The sequence below is a fragment of the Onychomys torridus genome, chromosome 13 (assembly GCF_903995425.1).
Source record: "Onychomys torridus chromosome 13, mOncTor1.1, whole genome shotgun sequence".
NCBI classification, from domain to species: domain Eukaryota; kingdom Metazoa; phylum Chordata; class Mammalia; order Rodentia; family Cricetidae; genus Onychomys; species Onychomys torridus.
Window position 1 is genome coordinate 38,392,267 of NC_050455.1, and position 23,724 is coordinate 38,415,990.

Below are 23,724 nucleotides of genomic sequence, written 5' to 3' on the forward strand. Positions count from 1 at the left end.
AAAGCAATGATTCCAGGCAACCGAGAACCTGGAATCAATCTTTCACCCTTGTTTAGGTTGGGTTGTTTTGTGACCGAAATACAAAAGCAACACAAGAGTAAACAATAAATTAAGCATAATTTAAATGACTGCAGAAAATGCAATTATGAAATAAAATATAATTGTAATTATTCAAAGGATGCCACATAATATAAAAATAATTTGATGATTATAAATTTAATGAAAACAAAATAACATGACCAACATAAACTGCCAATTGGGCTGCTAATATAGATTTTTCTTATTTTGTAAGAAGATAAAAAGCAAAAGAGCATTAAAAAGGTACAAGCCAAATATATATTAAAAATAAATATAAATGAAGTAAATTAACTATTTTATGACTTTTTAAGTTTAATGCTTCACTAGGCTGTCCTCAAGTCTAACTTCTATTATCCCAACACCACTCCCTTTGGGGGCCATTTTCTTTCAAACCACTACATTCCACTCCCTGGCCCCCATAAGTTTGTAACAACAGCATAATGCAAAATGCATTTAGTTCAACATCAAAAGTTTGCATAGTCTATTACAGTCTCAACAATGTTTCAAAGTCCAAGTTCAAAATTTCTTCTGAGATTCATGAAATCTCTTAACTGTAATCCCCTATAAAATAAAGTAAAAAACCAGATCACATACTTCCAACAAATAATAGCACATTACCATTCCAAAACATAGGGAAGGGAGTACAGTGAGGAAACACTGGACCAATGCAAGGCCCAAAACTATCTGGGTGAACTCCAAATTCTGCATCTCCATGTATGATGTCAAAACACTCTTGAGATCTCCAACTCCTTTTAGATTTGTTGACTGCAACATACTTCTTTCTCTTGGGCTGGTTTGTAGTGGGTAGCCATTCCAGCCTTGGCCTGAAAGTTCCAACCCCAATTGAGGCTTTGGCAATGGTCATGCCTACAAGGCAGGGCTGAGAGAGGACCCTGAAGACCCAAGATCTTTTGGTGCCTGGACCCTGGACTCTGGAAGTAGACTGAGCAGAGTTCTCCAGAGAACACTGCCAGACTGCACCATACCTTTGTCAGACCCTACAACCTACCTATCCCTTCATTTGTAAGTTACCCCACAAAATAAACCTCCCTTTTAACTACATGGAGTGGCCTTAATAATTTCACCAATACTGGTTCCACTTCCTGTGAGCACCTTTCCTCAGCAGGTATTCAATGGCTATGTCATCTACATTATCTTGGGGTCTCCAAGGCAATCCAGGCTTCAACTTCACAGCTTTATACAATGGCCTCTCTAGGCCTCCATTCAGGGACACTCCAGACCTTAGCTGCTTTCCTTGGTGTGGAGGCAAATTCTGTAACCCCTTCTTCTGTCTTTAACTATAAAGCCAAAACCACATAGCCAAAGCTGCCAAGTTCTTCTGCTTGTGGGGGCGGTGAAGGGGGCCTAGACCATGACCCCCTTGTTCAATTACATATTCACCAGCTTTCTGTTTTCAATAGTTTCCTTTGCTGTCTAGGCTTGGCTTTCCATAAATTTGCTCTGTAAACCAGGCTGGCCTCAATCTCAGATATCTCTCAGCCTCTGCCTTCCAAGTACTGGTATTAAAGAAATGCACCACCACACCTGGCTCTAAGCTTTTCTTCAATTCCTTTTCACAAGTTGGAAAGTTAGCTGGGTGGAATCTTGCCATGAAGTCACCACTTTCTTTATTCCATATCTTAATCTGTTTATCTCCTTAAACATAGGTGTTATCTCCATTCTACTTCATGGTACTCAGCTGTTCCTTTTCATTTGAGTTACCACTAATAACCACACAACAGAGTCTATACTAGGATGTTTTGAGATTTTCTCTGCCAACAGAATTCAAAATTCTTCACTTTAGCTTCAGACATTCTTCAGACAAGGGCAAAAGGCAGCCACGTCCTTCACCAAACTATCATAAGAATGATTTCTAGGCAACATACTAAAATTCTTCTCCTCTGAAACCTCTTGAACCAGTCCCCTACAGTTCAAATCATTCCCAGAACCATTGTCTTTCATGCTCCTACCAGTATGGCTGATTAAGCAGTGCTTAAAGCATTCTACTGCTTTCCTATCCCAAGTATAAAAGTCCAAATTCCTCCAAAAAAACACATGGTCAGACCTAACACAACAATACCCCAGTCCCTGGTACCAATTTCTGTCTTAGTTAGGGTTTCAATTGCTGTGAAGAGACACCATGATCATGGCAACTCTTATAAAAGAAAACATTTAATTGGGTGGCTTACATTTTCAGAGGTTTAGTCCATTATCATCATGGTGGGACATGGTAGCATACAGGCACACATGGTGCTGGAGAAGGAGATGAAAACAGAGGAGGAGCTACATCTTGATCCTGCATGCAACAGGAAGTGATCTGCAATACTGGGCATAGCCTGAGCATATGAGACCTCAAAGCCCACCTTCACAGTAACACATTTCCTCCAATAAGGCCATACCTACTTCAACAAAGCCACACTTCCTAATAATACCATTGTCTATGAGGTTAAGGGGATCAATTACATTTAAACTACCACAGGGGCTAAAAATATATCTCAGTGATCCAGCAGTTGCCTAGCCTGGAGGAGATCTTAGACTCAATTCCCATTAATGCAAATAAAATATTTATTAAAGACAACATAAGAAGACCACAGTTTCTCTTCTCATGGATTTAGTAATCTACCAACAACAACAACAAAAAAAAAAAATACAATGAAACATAAACATAAAGAATGCAAGTGATGGACACAGATGGCACCCCACCCTACCAGACTTCTGGATCTGTGGTGGCCACAATCACCCAGGAGCCACCAGCTCTACCCACGCCTGAATCTGTGATGGACACAGATGCCCCACCAACCTCCCAGACTTGGAGCCATTATACCAAGTACTGCCTGAGGTTTCCAGGCCTGGGCATGGGAGTGAGGAAAGGCAACAGCTCTGTACCATCCCTTGTAGCTGGGGTGGGCAGTACACAACCAAGCACCACCTGTGACTCCCACCAAGAGCCCTGGCACTGAGTGGTTGGGCACCATTGTTTTGAGATAGTACAAGGTGGAGAGGTGGAAGAGAGGGAGAGGTGGAATGGTTTGTGGGTAGGGAAAGAGAAGCAGATTCGGAGATGTGAGGGAAGTGAGGAACAGGCTGGTGCGAATGGTCAGCAGGCTACCTGAGTCCAGGGAGATGTCTGGACCTGGGCTATGACTAAGGTCTTGATCTGGGGCCTTTGAGCAGCTGAGGGGGCCTGACTTGATATCTGTCACTCCTGTTGTCACTGGGGGACTGTACAGGGCCTGTGGTCTGAGCCACCACCTGGGGCCATGTTGGTATCCAAGGGCCAAACTGTTGCCAATCTGGGTCACCTGAACAGTGACATGGGGCCGCAGTGACAACTGAGGACCATGTCTGGGTCCATGGTTCTACCATGGTTGAGGTTTCTGTTGATGTCCCTGGTCCATGTTGACACCAGAGCCCATGTGGAGGTCAGTGGTCTGGGCACTGTTGGCATCTGAAGGCTGAGCTGCTGGCACCAGGCCAATTTACATTGCCAAGGCTGTCAACTGGAGTCATGGTATTGACCAAACTAGGGCCACAGCTAAGGGCTATGTCTGGGTCTATGGCCCTGCCACATCCAGGGTCTGTGTTGATATCTGTGGCTCCTGAGACCATCAAAGACCATGCCAATACCAGAGGTCTAGGCTGCCATCTCAGGCCATGTTGGTGTCCGAGAGCCACACTGCTGTGGGGACCGTGCCAGCTTGGATGGCCTGTGCTGCTACCTGGGACCATGGTGACATCTAAGCCCAGGCTACTGCCTAGGACCACAGCCAGGGTTTGTATTGATGTCTATAGCTCATGTTGCCACCAAAGGCCACATAGATGACCAAGTTCTGGGCCACAATCTATGGCCATGAAGGTGTCCAGGGGCCATGCTGCCACCAGAGACATCCTGATCTAAGTGGTCTGTGCTGTCACCAGGGGCACTGGGTGTCATCCAGGCCAGGGCTGCTGCAGAGGGCCATGCCTGGGTCTGTGGCCCTATAGCAGCCAGGATTTGAGTTGATGTCCAGGGCTCCTGTTGTCACTGAGGGCCATGCGGATGACCAGGTTCTGATCAGCCACCTCAGACCATGTCAGTGTCTGAAGACTGCCATTCCCTGGGCCATGCTGATCTGGGTGACTAGTGCTACCACCTGGAACTATGGAGACTTCTGGGCACAGGCTATTGCCTAGGGCCACATCTGGGTCTGTGGAAGCTAGAATCTGGGGTGGTGTCCATGGCTCCAGTTGCCACCAAGGGCTCTGCAAGTACCTGGGGTCTGGCCAACCACCAGGGGTCATGTTGATGCCTATGGACCATGTGGCTGCCAAGAGTCATGTCTGGGTCCATGGTCCTGCTGCAGTGGGGGTCTGGGGTGATGTCCATGGCCTGTGCTAGCACAGGGATCATTGAAACAATGCTGTGGCCAGTGAAGGGCTCAGTAGCCAGCCTCACCCTTAACTGGCCTTGGAATGGCTGGTCCTAACCCCTTGCTGGATATTACAACAGGCAAGATGGCCCTTCTCCTCAGGACAATCCCTCACCGGGGGCACCCACCTTGCCTGGGAAGCACTAGAACTGACCCTGAGGGAATGAGATCAGGAGAGCTGACCCTCCCCACCCTCATCTACCATGTGGTGGCATGGGTGAAGGAAAGATGTACCCACCCCCCCTCACCCATTACCTCCTGTGGCAGATGAGAGAGCTGGCCTTGGGGTCACAAGAGCAAGAGGGCTAGTCCTGACCCTCACCAGCTGCAGCGCACAAGAAAGCAACCTCTGCTTCCCGTCTGGGCAGCACACTAGAGCTGACCCTGTGGTCAGGAGTGCAGATGAGCCAGACTGAGGGCATGAGAGCAACAGAGCTGACCTTTCTGCCCCTACACCTCAACTGCCATGCGGTGACATGGGCAAGAGAAAGATGTCCTCCATCTTTTGCTGCCTGTGGCAGGAAAAGGAGCTGACCTCGGGGTCACAAGACTGTGAGAACCAGCCCTGCCCTACACCAACTACAGCACATAGGACATCAGGTCCTGATTCCTACCTGGGCAGCATGCTAAAACTGACCCAATTGTCAGGGTCACAGGTGAGCCAGTCCTGTATGAAAACAGGAGAGCCAACACTGACCTTCCTCATATGCCCCTAAAGCAATCAGGAGAGGGCTGGAGAGCAGGAGCACTGGCCCTGCTCCTTGCTGTGGGCTGCACTGGGTGAGCTAGCTGATGCAGCGCTGGAGAGCTCACCCAGGTAGTGATGATGAGGGAAAGCTAGCTAGGGAGCTGACCAACCCAGCTACCAGAACCTGGGCTAGGAGTTAACTCACCCCAACATGTACCTATCTATGAATTGTTGGAGCATATGAAAAGGACAAACCTACAGATTCAAAACAGCAGGGTCTCCATGACACAGGGCACCAGGCTCTCCAAGAGGAGCCCCAATGAGAGCACGTTGTTAGTGCTGTCGAAGAAGCCAGAGGCTCGAGCCAGAGCAGTGAACACTTGCAAGTAAGGATGAATGGACTGAAGGGCTAATTGTGTCTCAACGGGCCACACCACAGCTCTACGGTAAGATTCTTTTGTTTCGTTTGTTTCTTTGTTTGGCTTTGTTTTTTGCTTTCTTTTCTTTTAAATTTGGGTTTTTTTAGGAGGGGAGGGTGTAAGGGTAGAGGGAGAGTAAAGAGGATAAGGGGGGGTGAGTGGGATCGGGATACACAAAGAATCAATAAAAGTAAAAAAAGAAAAAAATCACACAAGCAGGTGTCTCTGACTCTGGTCCTACTTCTAGGACCCTTTCCTCCTACCCAGTTGCCTCGTCCAACATTAATAGAAGAGGAGGTGCCTAGTCTCACTACAATCTGATATGCCATCCTTGGTTGATATCCATGGGAGGCCTGCCCTTTTCTGAAGAGAAACAAAACAGCGAATGGGGTGGGGGTGTTAATAGGAGGAGATGAGGAAGGGGTAACTGTAGTCAGGATGTAAAAACAAAAAAGTAAATACACAAAAACAAGAAAAGAAATCAAGCTTGGCAGTGGTAGCATCCCAGCATTCTAGAAGATAAAGACAGGCTGATCTTTGTGAGTTTGAGGCCCAGACTGATCTATAGTACAGAGCTAGTTCTAAGACAGCCAAGGCTACACAAGGAAACCCTGTACTGAAAAGAAAAAAAAAAAAAAAAATCCAGAAAAGTGATAAAAAGATGTCACAGGCTAACTAAAGAAGGTTCCTCCCAGGAATCCAGCCATAGCTCCATATTTGTAAATATTCATGTAATTAGTACCCTCAAACAGCATTCAGACTCATAATATAAATGATCAAAAGGTAGTATGTAGAAATGACTACAGTAACAGCCAGGACAGTATGTTACCACTAGAGCCCAGCTACCACAGCAGGACTGAGTATTGCAACATAGCTGAAGCACATGAAAAGAACCTTAAGACAGCCTCTATGAATATAGTAGTACTCCACAAAGAGGAAATTAATAAATCACTTAAAGAAAGCTCTGAAATCATAAACAAATAGTGGAAAGAAATGGAAAACACTTCAAGACCTGAAAATGGAAACAGGATCAATAAAATCCAAACTGAGGGAAATCCGGAAATAAAAAATTGGGGAACTCAAACAGAACCTCGGACGGAAGTCTCACCAACAGAACATAAGAGATGGAAAAGAGTCTTAGGCATTAAAGACTCAACAGAAGAAATGGATACTTTGGTCAAAATAATATTAAATCTAGAAAACGCTGGCACAAAACACCCAGGAAATCTGGGACACTATGAAAAGACTAAATACAGGAATAATAAGAATAGAGAAAGGAGAGGAAACCCAGGTTAAAAAGCACAGAAAATATTTTCAACAAAATCATAGAAGAAACTTTCCCTAACCTGAAGGAGGAGATTCCTATTAAGGTACAAGAACACCAAGTAGACAAGAAAACAAAGTTCTCTCAGCACATAATAATCAAAACATTAAACACAAAGAACAAAGAAAGAATATTAAAAGCTGTAAGGAAAAATACCACATAACATATAAAGGCAGACCTATTTGACTTTTCAACAGAGACTCTAAAAGCCAGAAAGTCCTGGAAAGATATTCTATGCACACTAAGAGACCACAGATGCCACCCCAGACTACTAGACCCTGAAAACTTTCAATCACAACACAAGGAGAAAATAAGACATTCCATGAAAAAACTTTAAGTAATGTCTATTAACCCAGCCCCCCCCAGAAGGCAGGAGAAGGAAAACTCTAACCTAAGGATGATAACAACATCCAAGAAAACACAGGAAATAAATAATCCCACACCAGCAATTAAAGGAGATCCCTCCCTCTCTCTCTCTCTCTCTCTCTCTCTCTCTCTCTCTCTCTCTCTCTCTCACACACACACACACACACACACACACACACACACACACACACACACCGACAGAGACAGAAAGCAAACAACACAATAACAAGAATCAATAAACGCTGCTCAGTGATACTGATATTTCTCAATATCACTGGTCTCAATTCCCCCACAAAAGACACAGAATAACAGAATGGATATGAAACAGGATCCATCCTTCTGCTGCATCCAAGAAACACACCTTAACATCACGAATAGACATCACCTCAGGGGGAAAAGATGGAAAAAGATATTCCAAGTAAACTGACATAAGAAGCAAGCTGGTATAGCCATTTTAATATCTGATAAAATAGATCTCAAACCACAACTAATCCAAAGAGATAGGGAAGGGGAAGGACACTACATACTCATCAAAAGAAAAATTCACCAAAAGGACATTGTAGTTCTTAACTTCTATGCACCAAACACAAGGAAACCCAAGTTCATAGAAGAAACACTACTACAGCTTAAATTACATATTGACTCTCACACATTAATAGTGGGAGACTTCAGTACCCCACTCTCACTCATGGACAGGTCATCCAGACAAAAAGGAATACTGTAGCTAACAGATGCTATAAACCAAATGGACCTAACATATTTACAGAAGGTTTTCCCCAAACACAAAAGAATATACCTTCTACTCTGCACCTCATGGAACTTTCTACAAAATTGACCACATGCTCTGACACAAAACAAGTCTCAACAGATACAAGAAAACTGAAATAATACCCTGCATTCTATCTGACCACCATGGACTAAAGCTGGATAACAACAGCAACAGAAACATCAGAAAGCTTGCAAACTCATGGAAACTGAACAACTCACTACTAAATGGAAAAAGAAATGAGCCAAGATATAAATTAAGAAAGAAACTAAAGACTTTCTAGAATTTAATAGAAATAAATATACAACATACCCAAACTAATGGGACATAATGAAAGCAGTTCTAAGAGGTAAGTTCACAGCACTAAGGGTCTATCTAAAAAAAAATTGGAGAAATCTCATACTAGTAACTTAATAGCACACCTGAAAGCTCTAGAACAAAAAGAAGAAATCACACCCAAAAGGAGTAGGTTGCAAGAAATAATCAAACTCAGGGCTGAAATCAATAAAATAGAAACAAACAATACAATGAATCAATGAAACAAAGAGTTGATTCTTTGAGAAAATCAATAAGATTGACAAACTCGTATTCATTAACTAAAGGGCAGGGTGAGAATGTCCAAATTAACATTGAGATGAAAAGGGAGTCGTAACAACAGACACCAAGGAAATCCAGAGAACCATAAGGACATATTTTAAAAACCTATATTCCACCAAACTGGAAAATCTAAAAGAAAATGATAATTTTCTAAAAGAAATGGATAATTTTCTCAATACATACCATTTACCAGAGTTAAATCAAGATCAGATAAGTAATTGAACAGACCTATAACCCCTACTGAAATATAAGCAGTAATTAAGTCTCCAAACCAAAAAAAGTCCAGGCCCACGTGGTTTTAGCACAGAATTATAACAGACTTTCAATGAAGAGTTAATGCCAATAGTCCTCACATTTTTTCATAAAACAGAAACAGAAAAAACATGGTCTAATTCATTTAATGAGGCTACAGGTACCCCGATACCTAAACCACATGAAGACCCAACAAAGAAAGAGAATTACAGATCATTTTCCCATATGAACAAAGATGCAAAGATTCTCAATAAAACACAAACAATCTAAGAACACATCAAAAAGATTATCCACCATGATCAAGTAGGCTTCATCCCAGAAATGCAGGGATGATTCAATATATAAAAGTCAGTAACTATAATCTACTATATAAACAAACTGGTAGAAAAACCACATGATCATCTTATTGGATGCAGAAAAAGCCTTTGACAACATTTAACACCACCTTAATAATAAATGTCCTAAAGAGATTATGGATACAAGAGACATTCCTCCACATAATAATGGCAGTTTATAGCAAGCCAATAGCCAACACCAACTTAAATGAAGAGAAACTCAAAGCAATTCCACTAATTATCAGGAACAAGACAAGGTTGTCCACTCTCTTCATACCTATTCATTATAGTGCTTGAAGTCACAGAGCAATAAGACAACAGGATCAAGGGGATACAAATTGGAAAGGAAAAAGTCGAAGTATCTTTATTTGCAGATGATATGATAGTATGTATGTGTATGTGTGTGAGCATGTGTATGTGTCTGTGTCCCTAAAAATTCCATGGGGAGACTCCTACAGCTGACAAACATTTTTAGCAAAATATGGATACAAAGTTAACTAAAAAAAAAAAAAATCAGTAGCCCTCCTATATACAAAGGGCAAATGGACTGAGAAAGAAACCAGGGAAACAACACTTCTCACAAATAACCTCTAATAATATAAAATATATTGGTGTAGCTCTAACCAAGTAAATAAAAGGCTTGTATAAAAAGAAACTTTAAGACACTGAAGAAATTGAAGATATCAGAAGATGGAGAAAGATCTGCCATACCCACGGATCAGTCAGATTAATATAGTAAAAACGGCCATCCTACCACAAACAATCTACAGATTCAATGCAATCCCCATTCTGTTAATCACAGCCAACTCTTCAGCTCCAACTAAGCAAACACCATAAATTGTTCACACACATGCCCTGGCAGTCTTTGCTTTGCTCTGAGACTTCTGAAGCCAGGCCTCCATCTGCACTGCTCTCAGCCCTCTTAATCTTCCAAGCTCCAACAGAAGAGCCCAGTGTCTCAACACTCAATGACTTCTATCCCAACTTCCAAAGCCCATCCATAATCCTCCCAAAACATGGCCAGGTCTGTCACAGCAATATCCCACTAGCCTGGTACCAATTTCTATTCTAGTTAGGGTATACTAACCCAAAAGCAACTTGGGAAGGATTTGGTTTATATTTCCACATCACATTCATCACTGAAGGAAGTAAGGATAAGCAGGATAGAAACCTGGAGGCAGGAGCTGATGCAGAGACCATGGAGCAGTGATGCTTACTGGCTTGGTCATCTTGGCTTTCTGATTCTTTTCTTTTTTTTTTTTTTTCCTTTATTTTATTTACCAACCACAGTTTCTCCTCCCTCCTCTTCCTCCAATTCCCTCCCCCCACCTCCCTTTTACCTCCCTGCCACCCCCCCACCCCCCCCCCACTCCCCACCCCCTCCATCCACTCCTCCTCCCTCTCCATCAAATGGGATAAGGTCTCTCTTGGGAATCAACAAAGCATGGCATATCAAGCTGAGGCAGGAACAAGCTCCTCCCCTTTGCATCAAGACTGAAAAAGGCACCCCACTATATAAAATAGGTTCCAAAGACCAGGGACAGGTACTGGGCCCACTGCTAGGGGCCCCACAAAAGACCAAGCTACATAACTGTCACCCACATGCCTAGGTCAGTCCCATGCCGGCTCCCTAGCTGTCCATACAGAGTCTGTGAGCTCCCACAAATTCAAGTCATTAGCCTGCTTTCTTATAGAATCCAGGACCACCAGCCCAAGAGTGGCATGACCCACAACAGACTGGACCTTACCCCTATCAATCACTAATTAAGAAAATGTCCTACAGGCTTGTCTGCTTACACCCTGATTGTCTGGAGGTATTTTCTCAAAGTTCCATCCTCTCAAGATGACTATCAGTTATGTGGAATTGACATTAAACTAGCTAGCATAGTTGGTTTTGGTTTTTCAGGACAAGGCTCACTTGGCTGGCCATGGACTCGCTGTGTAGATGAGGATGGACTTGAATGCACAGAGGTCCACCTACTTCTGTCTCTTGAGCGCTGGCATGAAAGATGTATGTCACCACACCTAGCTGCTTCTTCAGTGTGCTTTTGTGGTTTGTCAGCAAGTTGGGTGGCTGGTTTATTTGTAGGTTTTCATTCTTTGTCTTTTTGTTTGTTTGTTTGTTTTTGTTTTTTCAAGGCAGGGTTTCTCTGTGTAGTTTTGATGCCTGTCCTAGAGCTTGCTCTGTAGACCAGGCTGGTCTCAAACTCATAGAGATCCGCCTGGCTCTCCCTCCCAAGTGCAGGGATTAAAGGTGTATACCACCACCGCCTGGCTTCTTTGTCTGTTTTTATTTTGGTTGGTTCTATCTTTGTTTTTGCTTTTATCTTTTTCTCTAACATTTTTGTAGTTTTACTTCTCCAGTTTTTACTTTTTATGTAATTATTGTAAATTTGTACATTAGTTATTAACGCAGCAAGTTTTAATCTCTATCTCACCAGAATTGTCCTTAATCAAGCAATTTTCATTTTTCTACACCCCCCTAATCTTTTCACATCTGTAATTGTCCTCCCTTACTGCCTCTCATACCTTCACCCACACACAGCTTCTCAAACACACTGGATGGCCTCTCTTCCTTTCCCCATTGATTCTGCACTTTGCTACCCAAATACTAACACATCCAGCTCTTAAAAAAAAAAAAAAAAAAAACAACCACACCACACCTTCTCTAACTAGTACCCCAACTGATGTCTCGGAACACAGCAAGTATAATGTAAAAGGATCTACTATAGCTACACAAACCAAGGTCTGCCAATAAAAAATGCAACCACTGCAACTCCGCATAAATAGCAACAGAAAACAAAATCTAACCCTTTAGAAGGACTCACAGAATACAAAACAACCAAAGAGATGAAAGAAGAGGAAGTTTAAAAATGTAACATAAATTCATTCCACCGAGGTGCAAAACACCACAAAAAAAAAATGTGGCACAACTACCCACCTCAGTCTATCCCCAATCTCCCAGCTCCCTCAAACTGGAAGCCATATATATCATACATACATGAGCAAAATTACTTTAGACAGCCAATATTTCCAAGAAGTCTGGGATATATTCAAGAATCCAGACCTAAGAATTCATGGGATAAAAGAAGGAACAGAGATACAGCAGAAGTTATAATGAAAATATAGAGAAAAATTCCCAAACCTAGAGAAAAAAGTACACATCAAAACACAGAAGAACCACAGACAGAATCAGAGAAGAACATTCCATGATATATCACAGTCAAGATAGCTTGTCAAAAATACAAAGAAACAATGCTAAAAGTAGTGTGAGAAAAATTGTCAAGTTACAGACAAAAGCAGAAACACCATAACAACTAGACCTTATATCAGCAACTCTACAAAGCCAGAAAATATGAAGTGAAATATTACAACCTCAGAAAGCAAATAACTATGAACCAAAAGCACTATACCCAATAATGTTAGCTTTAAAAACTGAGCAAGATACACACAAATTAAGGGACTTTGTGGCAACCAAGCCACAGCAGAGAAAATTCTCCAAAGACTACTATCCAGGGAAGAAAGACAGTTTCGTGTGTGTGTGTGTGTGTGTGTGTGTGTGTGTGTGTGTGTGTGTGAATGTATGTATGTATGTATGTATGTATGTATGTATGTATGTATGTATGTATGTATAGTGAAATATGAGTCAGTCACAAAGAAGAATGAAACCCTGTCATCTGGGGGAACGTGGGTGAACCTTGACAACACCATCCTAAGTGAAACCACCAGTCACACATTATGATCAACTCCTGTGAAGCCTAAAAAAGTTTATCACAGAATCCGAGGTAAAATAATAATGGGCAAAGAAAGGGAGGGAAAGAGGCCAATGAACAAAGTTAAGAGTGAGAAGGAAGGAGTGAGCTCTCAGGCTCTGTCACACAGCACAGTGACTCCAGTCAACAACAGCCAATCTTCTAATGGCTGGAAATCAAATCTGAATGTTCTTACCACGAAGAAACAATAGCTGCATGAGGAAATGTTCTCAGTCCAAAGAGATAAGGAACACCTGAGATAATGACACTCATTTCATCATTAAGCCAATGTATACATGCCCCAGAGAATCATAGGTACTCCATGAACATGTGCAAGTATTATGTCAATTAAAAATACAACTGAAAAATGGATCAAGATAAAATTACTGAAGTGAAAACAAAATATAACAGCAATTATAAACAATATAAAAGCTTTTGAAAGCTCATAAAATAGAGAAACCTTGAGAGAAAAAGTATGCCTTCATCTGTGTATGTGTGTATATGTAGGTGTGTATCTGAGTAAGTATTATTAGAAACAAGAAAGAACTCATTCAGGACAAGCTAACTGTTTAACAATTTATATACTGCTCACTTGGAGGAGAGAATCCCCTAGAGAAATAGAGAAAGGAAGGCCAAATGTAAACAGAAAGTTTGAAGTCTCCACAGAAGAGTTTGAAGGATTTAAAAGCCACTTTTTTTAAGTGACCAGAGCAGACTAGAGCAGATGGCTTTACCAATTCATTCCTTCTAATTTTTATGAAGGATCTAATTCTATAGGTAACTAATGTAGGCCACAGAGAAATATTTCTTCAATTTATCCTGTGAAATCAGAATAACTTTAGTACCCAAACTTGCCAGGGAAAAAATATGGAAACCATGTGTATTACAGCTCAATATATTACACAAAATCCAAGTTCCAGATGAATACAAAAATGTGAACAGTCAGGAAAGTTCACCCAAAAAACACAAACATGGTTCAATACTTCAAAATCTTTGATTACAACAAATTATATCAAATCTGAAGATCGGGACTAGGGAGATGGCTCAGAAGGTAAGGGCACTTCCCACCAAGACTGACAACCTGAGTTCTATTCCCAGAACCCAGGAGCTGTATGTACACACACACACACACACACACACACACACACACACACACACACACACACACACACGCGCACACGCACATGCATAACACATACACATATACACACACGCATGCGTGCACATACACGCATACACACATACACACACGCATGCGTGCACATACACGCATACACACATACACACACGCGCACACGCACACACATAACACATACACACATACACACACGCAAACATGCGCGCACACACACACAATGTTAAAAAAAAAGCTTTTAACATGAAAAATGAAGGATGAACCATGATATTTAAATAAAGTACCTTGCAAAAAGTTTAATCATTACTAATAAGTAACTATTTAAATATAACATTTCTTAACAAAATCACTTATATATATAAAAAGAGATGACACATTTGAAATTTGCTCTATATACAAATGTAAGTATATGTACTTACAGCATACACATAAATACTATTTAATTCATATTACTAGAGTATATGGTAAATATATATGTGTGTGTATATAGCAAGTAATTATACAATTGTAGTTATTCTTTGTTAAAGTATTAGTTTACCTGTTTGGGAAGTCGGAACAAGGAATTCTTATAGAAAATGTCCTTAGCCTGGCTCCATGTACCATCAATGAGGATGATTGTGGAAGGATAGACAGGAGAATCTAATATAAATTCTTCCAAATTAGTAGCTTCAGCCCCTGGATATAATATTAATGTACCAGAGTCCCGGCAAACAGTTGAAAGTTCAATATCTCTAAAACAATAATTTTTAAGATATCTGTATTAGGTGTGGGGAAAACAAAAGTTTTACTACACTTAGTGAATGCCTAAGCAAAGCTCCCTCTCAACGAATCTGTCTAATCAAATGACAGAAGCCTCTGAATCTGGTGATTGGCATGCTGTCTCCTCAGCCAGAGTTCTTCCACTTTCCTCTTCATCATTTCCTGCCAAGGCTTTCCTAGCCAATGGCCAGTGAGATAATTTTTACCCTCCCAAAGAAACCTCTATGAAGGAAAGAACTAGCCCCACCTGCCCGCCAGTCAGCTCACTCACCGCTCTTCACTGAAGCGGCGGCCGATCTTTACAGTGCACTTGTCAGGGGGAAGGCATGCCGCTAGCAGAGGGACTGTGCGCAACACTTTGCTTTCCTTCAATGAAAAAATAGAACAGGGAGTTAGTTACTACCCAGGGGAACTCTTTTAAAACTTTTCTGGAATTGAGTAATAAATGCTTGCTCATCAGATACAGGGAACTGAGTGTCAGCATCAGCACTGCAGAAAGAAAAACCCTTCTGAGAAACATTTGCTTTATAACTTTATATATTTTACAAATCTTTTACTCAAGACCAGACTCTAAGAAGCAGTAACAGTTTTCTAACTTATCAGTATTAAGCATAACACAAGCACATTTTTTAAACTTATTTAGATACACTTACAGGCTAATGGTTAGAATTATAAATTATAGGGGGAAAATACTTTATACATATGTATGTAATCCCACAATGAAATCTACTTCTATGTTTAATTAATAAATATCAGTAATAAACTAAATGAATTATAAATTATAAATGCATATAAATTTGTGTTAAACTGAATAATTTATTCTGATGAGCTTTTTATTTCAACAGTAATTACATTTTGAACATGTCCGCTTGCAGATGATAGCCTATATCTCGATACCAAAAAAGCAGCAACATGCGCCAAAAAGAAAACAAAGGCAGTGCAAACGACAGAGCCACAAGTTTAGAGACTTACTAACAGCAAGGGGAACAACCTAAGCAACAAAACAAATACTAGACTGTCCTCCAAAATACACAAGTCTCCACAGTGTTACCTGCAAATTACTAAATAACAAATGAGGGAAAGGGAAGTAGTTTTCTTGCACAACTTTAATGCCCAGTGGAACTGCCTACTCCAGAAAGCTTTCTCTCCCTCCCATGGAGTGGGCTGCACTTTCAGGAGTCAGAAGAACCAAGCACAAAGCTGACCACCATCCGTGGATTTCTTCGGCATCCTAGCTTCCCCTGCTAAGAACAGGTTTTCTTGTTACCACAGCTCTACCGTTAGTCCTATGGAGGCAAGCAGTTAGCCACTGTGCCTTAGAAGGGGCTAGGGAAATTTGCCAGTGTTTCATAGACTAGTGTTTCCCTTCTTTTCACTATGGAGACCTTTGCTTTCCAAACTTTTGTTAAGTAATACATGTATATATGTCAAATTAAACAGTCACAAAGATTTAAAACGCCATAACTTTCCCAGGTATACTCCCCAGCACCACTTCCGAGAAGCAATCACTTTAACTCTTAGCCTTTTCTAGGAATTATTTCCATATTTCCTATAATGTGTGTTACAATTTTGATTTTTGAATTTTCTATATTACTTACAAACTACAAATGATCACCATCATAGCTAACAGTAACACAGACAATTCCAAGTGTGACATATAGATAGAATTATATAAATACCCGTTTATTTTTCACAACAAATCAGTTAAAAAATGAAACTTTGATTATGTCAATAATACCAATGAGGAGACTGAAGCCCAGAGAGACGTATTAACTTGCACAGGATCACAGACTGTACATAGCCAGTAAGTATCTGAAACTTGGACAACCTTGCTCTAGAACCCTGATCCTTAACTTTACAAGTACAGCATCTCATAACAAATTAACATTCTGAACTCTTACCTTGCAGCTAACTCTCATATCTGATAATGGTTATAGAAAAATCAATAAACAGTGTGTGTGTGTGTGTGTGTGTGTGTGTGTGTGTGTATATATATATATATATATATATATATATATATATATATATATATATATAGCTAAATATACACTGTTCACAAGGCCATGCAATTTAGTAGAACACTTCTTCCTTTTAAAGCTTCTTTTTTTCTTATTTTTGGGATAACTTCTTGTTTTAGACAACTGTCTCCATTCATAAACCTACTCCTTGCAATGTCCATCACATCACTTCCATGCAATCCTCTCTACGACACCTCTCTCCACATCTCCCTCCTCGAACCTATCCAAAGAGTTCTCAACCTCATTTTTATGGGAGAACCATGAAACTGTCAAATCTGTTTATGCAAAGTAGTGTGCTAAAGTTACACACAAGCAGCCTAGTATTAGTGAACTAGGTGAAGACCAGAAAGTTCCTTTACTGATAGGGAAAATCAATTTGGATGTACTTGTCTATTCATAAAATACATCCATAGTAGATACAATTTTAAATAGGTCATCTAAATTGAGGATTAACTGTGGTTTAAAAAAAAAAACTGTAAGAGATTTCAAAATATAAAAATCACCACAAATAAAATTTTATAACTACATTTTGAAGGCCATCTAATACCCTAGAACAACATTAACAATGGAAAAGTACCATATCTGCACTATAACATGGAAACTATATTTACCAAAAATTCAGGTTTTAATCCTCTATAACCAGAGCTCTACTGTTTTCTGTAAATGTAGGTTGTAAAGTATTACAATTTTAACTGCGGTAAATTAATCCAGTGACAAAATTGCCAGAATCATAAGAGCCTGCTGTCAAGTCTGGAAAAAGACTTGTCAACAAATAACTTGCAAAGAAATAGTATTCATCATTCAGAAAACAGAAAGGACTAATTTATTTTACATCTTTGTTGTATCTTTGAATAAGCTATACAAAGTTTTTTAAAAAGAGGTAAAAGATTTCTCACTTGGGTTACCACTGATTCCGTTTACATCATGCACTGTCTAGTTTTGTATTAACTAATTTATAATATCCTATGGTTTCCTTACATCACCTCATCACAAATCAAAACTCACAGACACACATATACACTGGCACATATCTAATACTAAACAGAATAGAAGAGCATTAGCTAAAAAGCCTTCGAGACAGCACAGTACAAAGTAAAAGTGTTTGTTCTAGCCACCTAACAGAAAGAAAATTTTACTTGCATATCCATCTTGTAAGAGTAAAATGCCAAAGTCAGTATATACTCTAGCAAGAAAAGCTATCAGGAAGCCAAGACTATGACCCGCGCTTTAAAAGCAGTCATTTTTCTCAGCTCTTTATTTACATCTTTACATCATACAAATCTGCTGGAGTTCTAAATCTCTACCTTACAATAGAATTGTATGAAACATTGTCTCAAGTATGTGACTCTCTATTATCATCTAACAGATGATAATAAATAATAAAGCTTTCTTCCTTAAAAAGTAAATACTTATCAATAATGGTTTTTCTGAAACACTATGCAGCCAGGAGGAATGAGCATGTTTACATGGGTAAGACATATCACTTACAAACATTAACTCACCTCTGCTGGATGCTGAATGATGTACAAACGGGTAGAGATTTGGAGTGGGTGCACTGGTAGATATGGACACAAGCACACTTTCTGGGGCCGGCTAAAGAGTAAGAAAAGCAAAGAGAAGCAGTGAATTTTTAAAATGTGATATAACAACATCCAAATACATCAACATCATGACAATTTTATATCTAAAGAGGTTTGGAAAAACTACATACTTTCCAAATGAAACCCATTAATGGATCTATTGAGACATTTTAGACATGGAAATTATGAAGGAGATTTAAGTACATTTTCCCCATCCACAGAAATTCTGGACTTGGCAGTACTTGTTTAGTGCTTACAAGGCCACAGGTTTAATCCACTACAAGACACACTGGCTAATATTAAAGAATTTCAATAAATATTAGTTGTCTTTAATGGAAAAATAGTTATTGAGTCACTAGGGCCTTTTCATTCATGGAGCAATACATCTTTCATTGAACATCAAGAACAGAAGTTATGACAAAAAAAAAAAAAAAATGGACCCAGAGGCATCAAAAAATACAGTCTCAGATCCTAAGAGCACAGGAAATAAATTTCAGGAGAGAAAAAATAAACAAAGGAAAGCTAGGAAGGCAAACAACTTGTCTATAACAATAAACCAGGAAACCGCTAATCTTAGCAGGTGAGAAAATAAAAAACAATAACCCAGCCAAGCAGAGACAAGAAACAGCAGGACTCGGTAAATAAATACCTCTCACTAACAACCTTACATGTAAATGGGTTCAACTCACAGGTAAAGAGACGTGGACTGGATAGCCGGATAAAAACTAGATCTAATTATCTCGTCTCCAAAACACATACCCCACTGGAAAGACATCCACAGACCGAGAGGCAAAGATTAAAAGCAATGTGTCAAAGAACAGAAACCAAAATCATGGCTGATATCTGGTAAAAGAAAACCCAAACCAAATTAGCCAGTAGAGTTTAGGCCACCACATATTAGTAGGAGAAGTAATTAATTAAGAAGATACAGTAGCCAGGCAGTGGTGGCACACGTCTTTAATCCCAGCACTACAAGGCAGAGGCGGGCAGATCTCAGTCTTGTCAACAGAGCAGTTCAAGACAGCAAGAAAAACCAAAGACCAAAAAAAAAAAGAACAAGTGCTATTAACTGCTGAACCATCTCTCCAGTCCCAACCACAGCAATCTTAAACAGAAAAGGCAACATCAAAGGTATCACAATTCTGGATCTCCAACTATATTACAAAGGCACAGTAACACAATCAGCATTGTAGTGGTGCAAAAACAAATACACTGACCAAAAGAACAGAATACAGAACCCATAAATAAACTCACATGTCAACAGCCACCCAATCTTTGACAAAGGAGCCAGAAATATACATTGGGAAAAAAAGATAGCACTCTTCAACAAACAGGGGTACTAAACAGGACACTGACATTTTAAGAATGAAAGCAAATCTGTTTCTTTGTTCCCATACAAAACAATTCAAATACATCAAAGACCCTCATTAAACCGGAGAATCAAAGTGCTAGAGGAAACAGAAGCATATGTAAGGGCCCTCTGAAAAGGACTTAAATAGCCCAGGAAATGACCCAAGAGCTGACAGCTGACAACTGGGATTACATGAAATTAAAAGGCTTCTCAACAGCAAAGGAAATGATAAGCAGAGTAAAGACTGAGACTACAGAACAAATCTTCAAGAACTAAACATGTGACTGGAAATTAATATCTATAATCTATAAAGAACGGCAAAAATAGAAAACCAAATCATCCAATAAGCAAAAGGTCAAGGTGAGGTGAATAAACAATTTCAAAGAAAAAATACAAAAACCAAAAATGATTTGAGGCGTGTTTATGGCTATATTGGCAAGTGACACTGCCATGTGTTCTTGCAGTAAACAAGTGAAAACCCTCAGTACACGTACAGGACTGATCACTGTCAGATCTTACCTCTACTCATGTAATGTAACACAAGGTAAGAAATGTTTATGCTAAACTACAGAGTGTGGGCAAATGGGTTGAAATAGCTATTATAGCAACCAACTCTTTCTACTCCTGCTAAAGACATTATCTAGATGCCAGCTTCTCAGGCTATGAGTCACAAACCACTGTGAGGTCAAGTATCTCAATGAGTGAGTCACAAAAAATCTGTCAACAGCAAAGGGTTCTGATGGTACAATGAGCAAAAAGCAACAAAATCAAACATGTAACAAATCTGAGGTGTGCCTAGCAGCACCTGCCTGAATATCATTGCATGTGTTTTCCCTACAGCCTTGGTTCTGAACATATAATATGCAAACTTTGCATGCACATGCTATTAAACCATACAGCACCAACAAACCTTTGCTCTTTAAAACATCCTGGCTCAATTTCAGACTACCATATGTTAGGAAATGCAGTGCTTTTACTGTATATATGAAGTTTGTTGTTCTTATAGAAACTTAATGATTTAATTACTGAAAACAAACAATACTTTATCATCATCCCTCAGCACTTAAAGTATTAAATTAATATTGTATTACAATGCTTGATTGCTGTGGGATATTCTGTATGCTGTGAATGTGTTGTACTGATTGGTTGATAAATAAAACACGGATTGGCCAGTAGCCAGGCAGGAAGTATAGATGGGATAAACAGACAAGGAGAATGCTGGGAAGTGGAAGGCTGAGCCAGGAAGAGGGGAGCAGCATGTAACCGCACACAGGTATAGCCAGGGAACACGTGGCAACATACAGATTAACAGAAATGTGCTGAGTTTAAGTAAAACCTAGTCAGTGGTAGGCCTGAGGTAACAGCCAAGCAGTTTTAATTAATATAAGCTACTGAGTAATTATTTCATAAGCAGCTGTGGGGTCTGTGGGGCTGGACAAGACTTAGAGAAAACTTCAGCTACACTTGATTTTTGTAAAAAGTGCTGTCTGAGCTGCTGGCATGTGTCTTATATAAAGATCACTAAATGAATTTCAGCATGCAACATGGTGGCACGTGCCTTTAATTCTAGCACTAGGAGAATGAAAACAGGAAAATCAGTAATTCAAGGTCAACCTCAGCTACATAGAAAGTTAAAGTTTAAGATTAGCCTGGGACACAAGAGACACTGTCTCAAATTTAAAAAATAATAATTTTGTCAGGAAATTAGAACAGAATTTCCAATCATTTCCAAACATACTTTTACCATTTTATACTGTGTATTATTCATGCATATTTCATAGTGATAATTATAAAATTAAAAGTATTTATCCACTCTGAAAAATACTGAAAATGCCGCGTGTTCTACAGTATCAAATATTCAGCTAAGACTTAATTCTTTATGTAAAAGCAAACACTTCCATCTCATTAGTATGTAGATTTGCTTTCATTTTAAGAAATGATAAATTTGGATATATTCCAAAGAATTGTTTTAAAATAAAGTTCTTGATATATTATCAGTAAATGTTTGATTTGTATAGCTATATTATATGTTCAAGGTGCATAAAATTTTAAGTAAAAAAGAGGAGTAACAAGGGGAGTAAATAAATCGTTTTTAATGATTTATTTTTATTTTATGTATTTCTGGCTATATGTATGTATGTACATCGTGTGTATGCGGTGCCCCTGGAAATCAGAAGGGGCCACTGGACTCCCTGGAGCTAGAATTACAAAGGCTGCAATCTACCATGTGGGTTCTGGGAAACCTGGAGAGAGAGCAGGTGTTCTTAGCCACCAACCTATCTCTCCAACCCCAATCATGGGAAGGGGGTTAAGAAGCTCTGATCTAGATGGTACCTTGCTCAGGGAGAAAAACACACCATCTTGGGCTGAAGAACTGGCTCAGCGATCAAGAGCACTTGTTGCTCTTGCAGAGGAACCAAGTTGAATTACCAGCACCCCCATGGCAGCTCACAATCATCCTTAACTAGAGTAGCAGGGGATCTGATGCCCTCTTCCAGGCGTGCAAGCGGAACACAGACATACATGAGGGCAAAACATAATACATAAAATACATAATTTTTTGCTTTGTTTTGTTTTTTTTTTTTTTTTGGTTTGGTTTGTTTTCTCTAGCATAACATCAGACAATTTAAAGTTAGACTCTAACTGTAATCCAATAGGTAAGGTAGAATTCAATTTGGAAATTTTTAATAAACATACAAATTTTGGCTAAAGAACAGCTATGATTTTACAAACATTAACTTTAGTATTTTATAAATAAAATCCTAATATTATAGCACCCTGTGCTGCCATAGTAGTGAGTATTCATTTCAAATATTTAGTAAATGAATCATCAATTACACTACATTTTTATAACTATCATCAGCTGTGTTGTGCAGCATTTATTATTAGGTTTTATTTCAATTCTTATGGACATTTTTAGACCTTTAAAAAACCTTGGCATCACTAAACTTTCTTAGTGGCACTGTGAAATCAACTTACTCAAGCTGCCTTTTATAAACACTCCCTCAAAGAACTCAGTGAAAATGTTACATGAGACTAATTTTATAAAAAATAAGTTGAACCAAAGTACTGTAGCCTTTTTAAAATTTAGCTTTGAAAAATTGAATATTAAATACAACTAAGTACAAAAATCAAGTTATCTTCCTATTTGAGGAACCATTAAGAACATTTACCAAGTATGCTCTAAAAGTCTATTAATAAAATTGGTTCTCTGGAACTGGTAAGATCCCTGGTCAATTTAAGCCATCAATCCGTACACTACTTAGTACATTACTTTAAAGATGGTATCTAACCAGAACTACATGTATGCTCTAGAACACTCCCTATTTGCAACTATTTCTTCATTTTGCTATAATACTATGAGGACCAGGAAGTGAAATATGATGATCTGAATGAAATGTCCCCCAGTAAGTCTTGGACATTCGAATATTTGGTCCCCAGCTGATGGCTGTTTGGAGAAAGTATGTCATTGAGGGTGGACTTTGAGTATGCTCTCTACTTCCTATTTGCTATTTGTGATGTCATAAATATTAGCTTGCATCACCATCACCTAAGAGGCTCATCAAGCTAGATTGCTGAGCCTAACCATCACCTCACCGAGCTTCTGACAGAGTAGTCCTGTGAATTTGTATTTCTGACAAGTTGGTGGTTGGTGGGTGATATTGATGCTGCAGATGGGGATGGATAACAGAGGATGGTCTCAGATGCACTTCCCTATAAGCATGCACCTCTGCAGGATTTTCTTTCCCACTGAATGACTTGAATGCATTCCTGTCTAAATGCTGCCAACTTATCCATCCCTGCATCTGAAGACTGTCAAAGCCTTTTGAATTTTTAAAGAAGCAGTTACCAAAGAACAAACAACAGAACAGTGAACGAACAAACCAGTGAAACC

The 23,724-nt window shown here is 39.6% G+C and overlaps 1 protein-coding gene across 1 annotated transcript in view; it reads right to left on the reverse strand.

The window, feature by feature from the left end:
- Dtwd2 (DTW domain containing 2) overlaps positions 1-23,724 on the reverse strand; it is a 61,071-nt gene that overhangs the window by 18,482 nt on the left and 18,865 nt on the right. The window contains exons 2-4 of the mRNA XM_036205010.1: positions 18,401-18,491; positions 15,152-15,246; positions 14,660-14,852 (exon numbers count right to left, since the gene is read on the reverse strand). Of these exons, the coding sequence (XP_036060903.1) occupies positions 14,660-14,852; positions 15,152-15,246; positions 18,401-18,491 (379 nt within the window). The remainder of the gene's footprint in view (positions 1-14,659; positions 14,853-15,151; positions 15,247-18,400; positions 18,492-23,724) is intronic.